Genomic DNA, 13,600 nt, shown 5'->3' with positions numbered 1-13,600 from the left:
GCCGTACACAACGAATTTACATGAGCGGGAGTTGATCCACTCGTATGTCTTGAACACCATGGTGGAAGTGAAGCCGTACATCAAGTAAGTGCTAACCATTTAGTTATTCGCAAACATTCATCGTATGTTCGTGGCTAACTCTTCCTCCGTTCACTGTTGTAGACAATTCACGACTAAATATTGGAGGTATACCCACAGGGATCCTACCTCGGAAGAATCCAAGGAAATTTTCGATAAGGGCGGCGGTCACGGTTTCGGTAGCTGGTTACGTGGTTTGGTACTATCCTATCCAAATTTGTTTGTACACCGTCGACATTTCGGCCGACATTTCTTGTTCTAAACTTGTCGTCCTAATCTTGTAGGCAAGAATCGACAAAGACATGAATCCCTTGCTACGAAAAATTGCTAGGGGCTTCAACCATTCCGTCGACTCGTTCAATTCTTATGACGTGAACGGGTATCGCTTCAGCACCCATCAATACACAACAAGCCGTCCAAACAAGAAGACAATAAATAGCGGGGTGGTATGTCAAGGTGATGATGGACTCCATTACTATGGAAGAGTCGAGGGTATATACGAGCTGAATTACGGGTTTGACAAAGGGCTAAATCCCGTCGTATTCAAATGCCATTGGTTCGACCCACGCCGCGTGAGACGGGATCCTGAAATTGGATTGGTCGAAGTTGAAAGAAGCTCTGTTTATAAGGGAGAGGACGTGTACATTTTGGCCACCCAAGCCTTCCAAGTATTCTATCTCCCGTACGCGTGCCGAAACCCGACCAAACGTCTACATGGATGGGATGTTGTGATGACGGTTCCTTCACGCATTAGGCCACCCCCGCCAAACAAGGATGATTACCGCCGCGTAGACCCCTCAACAAGGAGTGTTGATTTCTATCAAGAAGAAGGGCTCCCCGGTCATTTCACTATCGACTTGTCGGCCGTTGTTGATAACATGGTCGTAGACGATGAGCAAGAAGAAGATGCGGTTATGGAGGAAGACAATGAAGAATATGAAGCTGAGGATGTGTGTGCCGTCGAAGACCTAAGTTTGCTCGAGGCGTTCAAAGCAGGCATTGACCTAGGTCCAAATGGACCACCTCCAGGTTTCATCGATGATTATTGGTTCGCTGAGCCTGATGATGATGAAACATGTGGTCCGATTACGGATGTCGACATAGGCTACTGATCTATGTAGTTCTAATTGTGAGGCTATCCTATGTAATAAACTATGTGCTATGTAGTTGTAATTGTGAGGCTATCCTATGTACTGAACTATGTGCTATTTGTAATAAACTATGTGCTATGTAGTTGTAATTGTGAGGCTATCCTATGTCTTGAACTATGTGCTATTTGTAATAAACTTTGATCTATGTAGTTGTAATTGTGAGGCTATCATATGTACTGAACTATGTGCTATTTGTAATAAACTATGATCTATGTCTTGAACTATGTGCTATTTATTGTTGATTTCACTAATATTCATCTGTTTACATTGCATACTAATAAACCACTCTTTTCATTGTGTTTGCAGTGATTGAAACATGCCGCCAAGAAAAAGAAAGGGAGGTTTCAAAAAGAAGATCAAGGCCGTGGCTGAGCTTGTGGGACTTTCGAGTGGTTCATCGTCGCAGACACGTCCTCCTAGCGCTCCTCCTAGCCCTCCACCACGGAGGAAGAATGCCCAGCCACGGCGACTTCGTACCCCTTCTCCTAGTCCTCCCCCAGCCGAGGATGATGACGAGGAGCAGTGGGGTGGGGAGGACGAGGAGGACGGTGAGGAGCACGGTGGGCAGGATGAGGAGGATGGTGGGGAGGACGGTGGGGAGGACGGTGAGGAGGACGGTGGGGAGGACGGTGGGGAGGACGGTGGGGAGGAGCTCGAGGAGGATGAGGGGTTGGGGGGTTTGCCGCAGGAGCTAAACAAAGACCTAGCTTGGTATCCGCCCGAGGAGGAGGAGTACGTTGCAGCCGAGGAGAGGCTGGAACCACGGGACAAGAAGCCGTATAAGCGCGGGATTACGAAACTCCCAAGCTAAAAACTTGGGCCTTCCGCGATGTTGTTCTCGTGCCCGCCGGAAAGAGGTACATGCTGATTCTGGCATTCCATTATTGAAATTTTTATCATTATACAATTTTTTTATCACATGCATACTGATTTTGGCAATTCGTTGTGCAGCATGTTCAAGTATGGTGACCCGAGGAGGCTCCCGACACGTGAGTACTCGAACATACTTGGAGGCCTAATTAGGAAGCATTTCCCTGGGATTGTCAATCTCCCTAGTGGTGGCCGCGATGTGGCTTGGACTTGGAAGCACTACAGCTACGCGGAAGATCCTAGCGGCAAGTGCGCCAACATGCAAGAGCGGGTTGTCCGCCACTTCTGGGTACGTGACTTTTGGCTTCTTAGCATTCAAACACTTCTTGACTACCAATAGTTGCTCTAATTCCTCTTGTTTTACCTATGTGCATGGTTGCAGAAATACTTCACGAGGGCTGAGGGCAAGGAAATTGCGTGCGACGTTATCTTACACGAGTTGTGCAGGGTGAGGGTGACTGGCATGCACTACGAGGCACGTGTCCAGTGCGTTCGCGACTGGCACGCCGAGCGCAAAGTTTGGATGAGTAAGGCTGATTGTCGGGATACGCTCATGGCACCGTGGCAGTACCTGCAGGTATTAGCATCGATGTGTTCTTTATTTCCGCATTTTCATGTAGTTTATGTTCTAATAATGGGTCTATCTTGTGTATGTAGAACCCTCCTCAGTACGTCGGGGAAGACAAGGCGTGCTTTCTTGCGATGGTCATATGGTGGACATCCGCCGAGTACGCCCGGAAGCACGAGGAGGGCAAGCAGAAGCGTTTAGAGATGGGAGGTGGATCACATGTCCTGGGCAGCAAGAACTTGGCCCTTACCTTGCAGCAAGAGGTGAGCAAATGGTTTCTTCATTCTTTCGTTTCATGTTATTGTTAGCCCCGCAAGGGTGTCCCTCTTCACTTACTTGCATGTACTCTTTTGCGGGGAAGTGAAGACAAAGCGTGACACCAAACTTGTTTGGCCTTTTCCAAAAGTCCAAGACCAGGAGGGAGCCGCATCCTGAAACGGGGTCCGTGTGGGTCAACGGGCTAGCGGAGGCCCAGTGTGGCGCGTACCGCTCGAAGTTCAAGGACAAGCACGGCGAAGACGCCGACCCAACCACCGAAGACTTTGACGTTGAGGTTGCGGTGCTTGCGGGACAAGGCAAGAAGGGTGGCCGCCTATGGATTGCTGACGGGTTAGTCGACCCAACGACCATTCCATCTCTACGCCAGATCCGTCGTGGGCGTACGAGCGAGCAGCCTCGGGTAGAGACCCGCCCACGGGCTTCGGACCTAGCTGTGGAGAAGTTACGGGTAAGTTCTTCGTCGATCCTCTACGCTTCATTACATGTTTTCCATTACAATGTTACTGACATCGCGGCAACACAACGTAGGCGGAGATGGAAGAAAGGGAACGGAGGCACCAAGAGGAGCAGATGCGGATGCAGCGGCAGCTTAGGGAGAACATGCGGATGCAGCAGCAGATGTTGCGGCGGATGCAACAACAGCGACAGATGTTCCGGCGGATGTTCATGAACCAGACCGTGCTGACTTCACCACCGGGGAGTAGTGGTCCTAGCACGTCGTGTCCTCCTATGTTCCCACATTTTGTAAGTGGTTAACTTAATATCTCCGTCTCAATCTTGTTTGTTGTCTAACCGAACTTTGGATATTGCAGATCCCCACGCCCGATCCGGCTGTGATGGCGCTCCTCCAGCAAGGGCCAAGTCAGAGCCCGCTGACACCTGGCTTGACCGTCAACAATACGGGCATCATCCGGAGCTGCAGCAGCTTTCTAGGTGAGTTCTCCTACACTTCTAATTCTTCCATACCATGTCACTTGTGAATTTTAGCCATTCAACCATGTCAATTTTAGCCATTATGTTCAATTTTACCTATTCCATGTTAATTTTAGCCATTCCATGTCATCCTTAGCCATTATGTTGAATTTTAGCCATTTCATGTCAATTCTAGCGATTATGTTCAATTTTAGCCATTCCATGTCAATTCTAGTTCTTCCATGTCTTACATGTCAATTTTAGTCATTCCATGCCACTTATGCATCAACGAACTTGTAGGAGGACAAGGAGGTGGAGAAGGACAAGGAGGTGGAGACGGAAATGGAGAAGGTTGATGTTGGTTGTATGAACTTTGTTGTGCTATTTGGATCATTCTATGTTGGAGACTTTGTTGTTGGACTATTGTATGGACTTCGTTGGACTATATTATGTATGAACTTTGTTGTTGATGATGTGCAAATACTCTATATGTTATGCTATATATGGATCTGGATATATATTTGTATTTGTGAATTGTATATGCAGGGATTAATGAGAAACAGAAAAAATCTGGAATTTTTCCAGCACCTTTGCCGTGCATATGCACACGGCAAAGACACATGCACACGGCAAAGAAGGCCTTTGCCGTGCACATACACACGGCAAAGGTTGCCCTGCTGTGCACTGCGCGGCTGTGGCGATCTTTGCTGTAGCATCTTTGCCGTGCGGGGAGAAGTGGAAGCGCACGGCAAAGAGGAGACTTTGCCGTGCGGGATGGGGGCGGAGCACACGGCAAAGCCGGCCGCACGGCAAACGCTCAAGGCGCACGGCAACCACACTCGCACGGCAACGCTGTCCCAGCACACGGCAAAGCCAGTGCGCACGGCAAAGGCCTTTGCCGTGCCTCTTCCGCGCGGCGCACGGCAAAGGCGGCTTTGCCGGGCGGTTCATTGCCGAGCATTCTTTGCCGTGCAAGCCCGCTCGGCAAAGGCTTTGCCGAGCGTATTTGGCCCTTTGCCGTGCGTTTTGGCTGCACGGCAAAGCCCTGTTCTGCCGTAGTGCACCAAAGTCAATGCTGCGGAAGATATTGCTCCTGTTAAGTATTCCTTAGATATTTTTGTGAAATCTTTCGACACGGCTGACGATTTTCTATCACAATGGAAAAGCAAAGTTCGTTCTGGCCCCATCAGATGCACACAGCTAAATAACAAGGATCAATATAGTACGATCTGCTTTGTAAGTTAGTTAATATACACTACTCACAAATTAATACCGACATTCCCTATGCACCGTATCGCGTCTGAATATTTGCTCAACATATGTCTAATCAAATACTAGAAGAAAGGCATGCATCCCATTCGCGATTTCAGATTTTTGTTTGCCTTGATTATTATTTTCTGGCCTACAAGATTCCATGGACCACGCCCCAAGTAACAGTTATACGCCTTTGCAAATGTGCTTAAGCATCTAAGGTTATATATAGCCGCTGAAACTGTCATATAAGCACTCAGTGTGTGGAGTCCAACCAAACTCCTTTTCATCAATGTTATCAGCATGAAAGTTTCTTAATATATTAAACTATGTCATTTCTAATGTCATCGGAAAATTTTCTCGAAGAAATACCAACTGCGTTCAAATGAAATGCAAAACTGTTACGTGTTGACATTCGCGCAGTCCCTCCGAAATGTGGCATGTTCCTCGCTGCTTGACTACGGCGCTACACCTCCAACTGGTGACATGTATTGATCTTCCCATTGCTTGCAATAGCTAGTTGCGCACATGTGAAAAGTTACAATTACTAAATGCAACTACAAAAGATAAAACAGGTGGCGTCATCACACTATTTTCTTTTCTTTTGCATTAAAAATATCTTTTCGCCTAAACCGTATCCCCGATTCATAATCTATATCCGTGTGGATGAGATCTTGAAATCTATATTCCACTCAAGTGTGTGTGGACATACTTTTTCCGAAGCATTTTCTTTCTAGACAGTAACGATTATTTGCCACCCGATTTCGTAACGAGTTACCACATGATAAATTTAGTACAGATACGTAGGCAAATTGACAAAGCAAACTAAATTAAAAACGAAAACTCCCCGAGGGACTGTGGTCCGCCACACCTCCAAGGCCCCAAGGCCACCGGAGGCGGAGCTAGCGGACCACCGGTATCACCGGCGAGAAGGACGGAACCCTAGATGGGTTTTGTGACTTTTTTCCGCCGTTTTATTAATATTTTTTTTAAATATATACCTAGTATTAGGTTGGTAAAATTGATGATCTAGGATATAGTCAGACTTATAAGAGTGAGCAAGTGTACACCTCCCATTCCTTAATCTCCACCCATAATTTCGCTCTTCTGGCTTGCCACATAGAAGGATGAAACAAGGAGCTATAGGCCGGCAGCGACGCGACCTGCACAAAAGCGACGGCACGAGCCACTGTTGAAGCCCTTTATCTCCCATCAAAACAGTGGCAAGGAGAGGACGGCGGCCGGCCGGAGTCGGTAGAGATGGATCGAGCTATCTATGCCGGCCAGCAGTGGTTTACATTGACACGACCACGAATACATATTCCCCCGGCCGGAGATCGAGATGTCCCGATTAACAGTGCGCACGTATCCATCCATCGTCGCCACCATGATTCATCTTCAACCCACATGACAGAATGACAGGCGCAAAAGCGCCATGAAGGCAGCGTACCGTAATGTCATCGGCGACCTTTATCGCCGTCGCTACAGTGCAAACCTTTTTCCCCTTGGCTTCCTTTCTCCATGATGAGATATAGAGAGAGAGTGTGTGTGTGTGGGAGATCTAGAGAGAGAAACTTGGGCCGCGTAGCTGGGGAGAGCTAGGGCACCTAGGGTTCTTCATGAGGAATCCGTAGGGTGGGGAGAAGGCGATGCCCGCCGGCATGGTCCCGATCGAGAAGGATTCACGTGCCCCATACGTCAAAAACCCTGCGACGCCGCCAGGGTTTGCAGGGGCGTTTAGTGCCGTTTACTATTTCATGCGTTGGTCGATCCATCGATCTACTGGCCGATCGATCCGTCGACCATCTCCTGTTCAGGTCGCTGCGGAGTCGATTGATTGATCCAGTTCATCGGCTTAATTACCATCTGCGGCGGTGCAAGTACTGCTGCAGAAGGCAGTAAACGCCACATGGCCAGCAAATCTGCCAGCAGATGCATGCATCGTGGCTTCTAATCCAGTTGTAATAACTGAGCTTACCCTCTTGGCATGCATGGTGGCTTCTAATCCAGTTGTAATAACTGAGCTTACTTATTGGCAGGCACGGTCTGTGATTTGTGTGAAAATAGATAAAACTGGCTCTTTTCTGAAACTTCAGCCCAAAATCGACATAAACATTTTCTTTTCAGAAACTATCCTCTTTACAGGATGTAGTGGGATGCGGCGTACGTCATGCTAGATAACATGACGCGCTGGTCCGGGGACGGAGCTGGGGCGTTGTGCTAGATAGCATCTCATCTTGGGCTAGAACGTTGTGTTGTACTAGCTCTAGTAAGGGTGTCGTGCTATCTACCGTGGCACTCTAGGTCACGACGGTGTTAATCATTTTTTTTATTGATTGCCCTTTTGCGAAGATAATATGGTGTATGATGTACCTTACTTATAATATTTCTGTACCAACTAATATTACTAATATGATTGGTAGATGGCTGAATGGTGTGAGTAAAGATGACAAACCGAAAATTAGAATTGGTGTTTCGGCCCTTTGTTGGGCTATTTGGAGGACTAGAAATAATATTATCTTTACCAAATGAAGTGGAACTAATTTTTTGCAGGTTATCCAGCGAGCTGCTCATTCAATTCAGCAATGGGTTTTCCTTCTCCCGACGGAGCAGCGGGAGGATATGGTTATTGGATGCAACCGGATGCTAGTGGTTGCTCAAGACTTTTTTTCCCAGGCTACTGGGTGGCGGCATCTTAATAGAATAGCAAATGCATAGTTTTCTGTTTGCCATATTTTCAGTTGGTTGATTCGTGTATCGATCCTACCTTTTCCGTGATTGTAATAAGTGATGATGGATTTATCATAACTTGATACTTGATTTTTAATAAAGCAAGCAGTGTGCATCTATTGATGCAGAGACTGAGACTATGCTCCTTTATCAAAAAAAAGATCACGGCGGCGTCGTGTTAACCAGCACGGCGCGCCTTACCCAGGACGTCATGGAAAGAGCCTATTTTTTGAAAGGAAACATCATATGGAGTCCGTTTTATGCTGAAATTTTAGATAACGACCTACTTTTGTCCCTTTTATGGTGATTTGGTACTGCGAGTACCTTGTACTTGCGCCGTTGTGCATAAAGAGAGTTAATTGTGCCGATTTATGTGCTGGAACAGTACCCACAGTTAAGACGAGAGAGCAAATATGCATACGTACAGTTAATTTATGTGTTGTCTGAAGCATCATATGTAATACTACTATGGCCCATTATCTTTTGTTTGAAAGGATATATAAGCTTGGATTTAGAGTCAGTAGCTTTGCTTGCATGCAGTAATGCACATACAACTGGCTGACTGGCTCCCTGCGTTCATTCAGGTGGCATGGATTGTTGTTTAACTAATCCATGCATGGAGCTCGCACTTTCAGGAATCTAGAGCCGCACAATATTGCTAATCCCAACCTAACCGTACAACACCTTGTTAATTTCGTATGGCAGTAGGCGTACCGTGTAAAGGCATCTACAGTACATCGAGCTGCATGAAGGCCGTGTTCCTGCTGCTCCATTCGATTCGAGCGTGGTACGTACCATCGATCGGTTATTCCAACGGAATGCATCGATGCAGACACTTCCTGGCACAACGACCCGTGTTTCCAGCAACGTTTGTTGGTTGGTTGGTTCGGGGCTCTGATCTCCAGCTGCTGGAAGAATCCAATGAATCATGAGTGCGTGTCAGCGTGGGTGTATGCCTATGCATGTCCACGCTTTTGCGTGACGTTGAGCGGTGACATCTATCGAGGTTTGCTGCTCCAAAGGTAAGCGCCAACGACCTTGGTACAAAAGCTACCACAACTAGCCTTTTGTTTTCTTCTCTCTAGTTCAAAATACTAAGAGCTTGTTTGATTTAAAAAAAGAGTAAGACTTTTGCAGGATTTGGATCTATATGATTTATTCCTACAAATCATGTTTGATTCATAGGATTGCAACACTTCGGAATTTCTACAAAGGATTCATTTGCATTATGTTTTGGGGAAAAATTTCCGTACACTCCCACCTCTTCCTACCATTCATTTGCTTTTCCTACGAAATCAAATGGTAGTGGATCCAAAATTCTATAGTTTCCTAACCCTATAGGGTTGAAGAGGACATGCCATTCCAATCCTCTGGTTTTTCTGTTCATCATGTGAATCAAACAAGCACTAATTGCTTAAAAATGAATGTATCTAGATATATTTTAGTGTCCAGATACATTTATTTTTCAGCAATTATTTTGAACCGGACGGAGTACCTTTGTTTGTCCCCGTGTGTTTATCCGGTCCACCCAAACTAAGGGCACGCCCAAAGTAGGCAACGCAACCCAAACGGAACAGTGCCGTGGATTTGTCTGCCCCGGTTTATTTGCAACCTAAATTTCGGCTGAATATATGGTCCAACGAACAACGTTGGCATCTACGCCGGTCCTTCTCGTGTCCATCCTAGGCCGTACAGTGTACCGCACCGGCAAGTCCACTCTCTCCTCTCCCAAACCAAGCCGACATTTCCGTTGTTGCAACCATGGCGAGCTATGTGTGACCCCCCCCCCCCCCCACCCACGTTGCCACCGCTTGTGGCCCTTCTCAAACCGAAGAAAGATCTCACGCCGAAGCGAGTTGCAGTGACAAAAACACGCAGGCCGGAGTGTTGGAGATATGCTCAAGAGGCAATAATAAAGGGGTTATTATAATATCTTTGTGTTTATGATAAATGTTTGCATACCATGCTATAATTGTATTAACCGAAACATTGATACATGTGTGTTATGTAAACACCAAGGAGTCCCTAGTAAGCCTCTTGTATAACTAGCTTGTTGATTAATAGATGATCATGGTTTCGTGATCATGAACATTGGATGTTATTAATAACAAGGTTATGTCATTGGATGAATGATATAATGGACACACACCCAAATAAGTGTAGCATAAGATCAAGTCATTAAGTTCAACTTGCTATAAGCTTTCGATACATAGTTACCTAAGTCCTTCGACCATGAGATCATGTAAATCACTTACACCGGAAGGATGCTTTGATTACATCAAACGCCATTGCGTAAATGGGTGGTTATAAAGATGGGATTGAGTATTCGGAAAGTGTGAGATTGAGGCATATGGATCAAGAGTGAGATTTGTCCATCCCGATGACGGATAGATATACTATGGGCCATCTTGGTGGAATGTCGTCTGATTAGCTTGCAAGCATGTGACTGGGTCACAAGAGATGACATACCACGGAACGAGTAAAGAGTACTTGTCGGAGACGAGGTTGAACAAGGTATGGAGATACCGATGCCTCAGACAAGTAAAGTATCGTGTGACAAAGGGAATCGGTATCGTATGTAAATGGTTCAATCGATCACTAAGTTATCGTTGAATGTGTGGGAGCTATTATGGATCTCCAGATCCCGCTATTGGTTATTGGTCGGAGAGGAGTCTCGACCATGTCTGCATAATTCACGAACCGTAGGGGGATGCGCTTAAGGTTCGATGTCGCATAAGTAGATTCGAAATATGAGATGGAGACCGAAGTTTGTTCGGAGTCTCGGATGGGATCCAGGACATCACGAGGAGGTCCAGAATGGTCCGGAGAATAAGATTCATATATGAGAAGTCATTTTCCGGGGTTCAGGAAAGTTCCGGTGTTTTTGACCGGAGATTCTAGAAGGTTCTAGAAGGGTCACCAGTGGGCCCACCACCCCGGGAGAGGCCACATAGGTGCCACATGGCATGGTGGGTCCTTCTCACTATGACATGTGGGCCTAGGCCGGCCCACCCCTAGAGATAAGATCTATCTCTAATTTAAATGGTTTAAATTTAGAGATAGAATCTATCTCCAATTTAAAGTGTTTAAATGTAGAGATAAAGGGGAGGCTTGAGGGGGAAGAAATGTCCCCCATGCGCCGGCCAAGGAGAAGGTGGGGCCAGGGGGAACCCTAGGCCGACCCCTTCACCTATATAAAGAGGGGAGGGGTGGCCGACCACCACACCCTTGGACCAAACCCTGGCCGCCCCCTTCTCTCCTCCACCATCCGCTGCTCCGGCTTAGACGAAGCCCTGCAGTTTTCTCTCGTCCACCACCACCACGCCGTCGTGCTGCTGGGATTCCGAGGAGATCTACCACACCTCCGCTGCCCGCTGGAACGGGGAGAGGACGGGCTTCATCGACACCGTACACACGACCGAGTACGGAAGTGCTGCCGGATGGCAGCACGGACGATCGACTACATCAACAACGAGATCTAATCTCGTAGGCTTTGGAATCTTCGAGGGTTAGTCTCGCAATCTTCTCGTTGCTTCGATCTTGGTAGATTAGATCTTGCTTCTTCCTAGATTGGATCTTGGTTTTTGTTCATGTTCACGGTAGAATTTTTTTGTTTTCCATGCAACGAACCCATCAGTGGTATCAGAGCCAGGTCTATGCATAGATCTGTTGCACGAGTAGAACACAATGGTTTTGTGGACGTTGATGCTTTTGTTGTTCTTAGTTAGTGTACTTTGCATCTTGCGGGATGGTGGGATGAAGCGGCCCGGGCTAACTTTACATGACCGCGTCTCATGAGACTTGCTCCACGCTTGACATGCAACTTGTATTTCATAAGTGGCTTTGCGGGTGTCTGTCTCTCCCACCATAGTGAAGATTCAATCTACTCTTTATATTGACAACACTAGTATCACCGTTGTGGTTCATGTTCGTAGGTAGATTGGATCTTACTCGAAAACCCTAAACCACGTAAAATATGCAAACCAAATTAGAGGCGTCTAACTTGTTTTTGCGGGGTGTGGTGATGTGATATGGCCATGTGATGATGATTATATTTGATGTATGAGATGTTAATTATTGTATTATGGCAACCGGCAGGAGCCTAATGGTTGTCTTTAATTTTTGTTAAAGACATGCGTGTCTATTCATCATGTAATAGCTTTATTTCAAGTAGTTGTTATAGTAGCTATAAGTGATGGATAACCATGAAGCGGCGCCACTGACCTTGACGCCATGCTGGTGATGATGGAGATCATGTCCGTGCTTTGCAGATGGAGATTAAAAGCACAAGAAGAAAGGCCATATCATATCACAAATTTTGAATTGCATGTGATGTTAATCCTTTATGCATCTTATTTTGCTTAGATCGCGACGGTAGCATTATAAGATGATCCCTCTCTCTAAATATCAAGATAATAAAGTGTTCATCCTTAGTATGCACCGTTGCTAAGACTTGTCGTTTTGAAGCATCACGTGATGATCGGGTGTGATAGATTCTACATGTGCATACAACGGGTGCAAGCCAGTTTTGCACACGCGGATACTAAGGTTGCCTTGACGAGCCTAGCATGTACAAACATGGTCTCGGAACACGGGATACCGAAAGGTAGAGCATGAGTCATATGAATGATATGATTAACACTTTGAGTGTTTGCCTTTGAAGCTACATCTTTTCTCGTGAAGATCGGACTTGGTGTAGTGGATTTGGTTCGTGTGATCACTAAGACAATGCGAGGGATGTTGTTTTGAGTGGGAGTTCACCTAGTTAATTGAAGAATTAAAATTGAACTCATTTTATCATAAACTTAGTCTAAACTCTTTGCAAATATGTTGTAGATCATGGCGTCCCCCTCCATCAGTTTTAACCAATTCCTAGAGAAAGAAAAGCTTAAAAGCAATGGTAACAACTTCACCGACTGGTTCCGTCATGTGAGGATTTTCCTCAGTGGTGGAAATCTGCAATATGTGCTCGAAGCACCGCTAGGTACCCCACCACCACCTACATTATCTTAGGACGTAAAGAATGTTTACGAGTCTCGGGTGATTCGGTACTCTCAAGTTCAGTGTGTCATCCTGTGCAGCCTAGAGGCGGAGCTCCAAAAGCGTTTTGAGCACCACGATACTTATGAGCTGGTCCATGAGCTAAAAGCTATCTTTGAAACTCATGCGGCCGTGGAAAGCTATGAGGCCTCGAAACACTTCTTTGGTTGTATGATGGAAGAGTTCAGCTCCGTCAGTGAGCACGTGCTCGCTATGTCCGGGCATGCGAAGAAGCTCGGTGACTTGGGGATAGTGATTCCTAACCAGCTGGGTATTCATCGTGTCCTCCAATCACTGTCACCAAGTTACAAGAACTTTATGATGAACTACAACATGCAATACATGAACAAAGAGTTACCTGAACTCTTCTCCATGCTGAAATCTGCTGAGGTTGAGATACAGAAAGAACACCAAGTGTTGATGGTCAACAAGACCACCAGTTTCAAGAAGCAGGGCAAGCCTAACAACAAGGGCAACTTCAAGAAGGGCGGCAAGAAAGTTTTTGCGCCTCCTAAGAAGCCCAAGGCTGGCCCTAAGCTTGATACTGTGTGCTATTACTGCAAGGAGGAAGGGCACTGGAAGCGTAATTGCTCCAAATACTTGGCTGATCTGAAGAGCGGCCTCATCAAGAAAAACAAAGGTATATTTGATATACATGTTATAGATGTCTATCTTACTGGTTCTCGTAGTAGTTCCTGGGTATTTGATACTGGTTCTGTTG

The 13,600-nt window shown here is 46.3% G+C and overlaps 1 protein-coding gene across 1 annotated transcript; it reads left to right on the top strand.

Annotated features, from left to right (window-relative positions):
- The first annotated feature begins 992 nt into the window (after positions 1-992).
- LOC127315781 (uncharacterized) lies at positions 993-3,044 on the top strand. Its single transcript, XM_071823990.1, has 5 exons — positions 993-1,126; positions 2,181-2,388; positions 2,482-2,676; positions 2,757-2,930; positions 2,976-3,044. The coding sequence occupies exons 1-5, from the start codon at positions 993-995 to the stop codon at positions 3,042-3,044; spliced, it is 780 nt and encodes a 259-aa protein (XP_071680091.1).
- Positions 3,045-13,600: the final 10,556 nt, after the last annotated feature.

This window comes from Lolium perenne, chromosome 7 (assembly GCF_019359855.2).
Source record: "Lolium perenne isolate Kyuss_39 chromosome 7, Kyuss_2.0, whole genome shotgun sequence".
Taxonomy (NCBI): Eukaryota; Viridiplantae; Streptophyta; class Magnoliopsida; order Poales; family Poaceae; genus Lolium; species Lolium perenne.
This window is presented reverse-complemented; position numbering and strand designations above follow the sequence as displayed.

Bases quoted from the DNA above. Each gene is read 5' to 3' on its own strand.
- LOC127315781 (XM_071823990.1), top strand. From the start codon at position 993: ATGGAGGAAGACAATGAAGAATATGAAGCTGAGGATGTGTGTGCCGTC. The intron at 2,389-2,481 runs GTACGTGACTTT...GCATGGTTGCAG, and splicing joins GGGTTGTCCGCCACTTCTGG to AAATACTTCACGAGGGCTGA. The intron at 2,931-2,975 runs GTGAGCAAATGG...TGTTATTGTTAG, and splicing joins CCCTTACCTTGCAGCAAGAG to CCCCGCAAGGGTGTCCCTCT.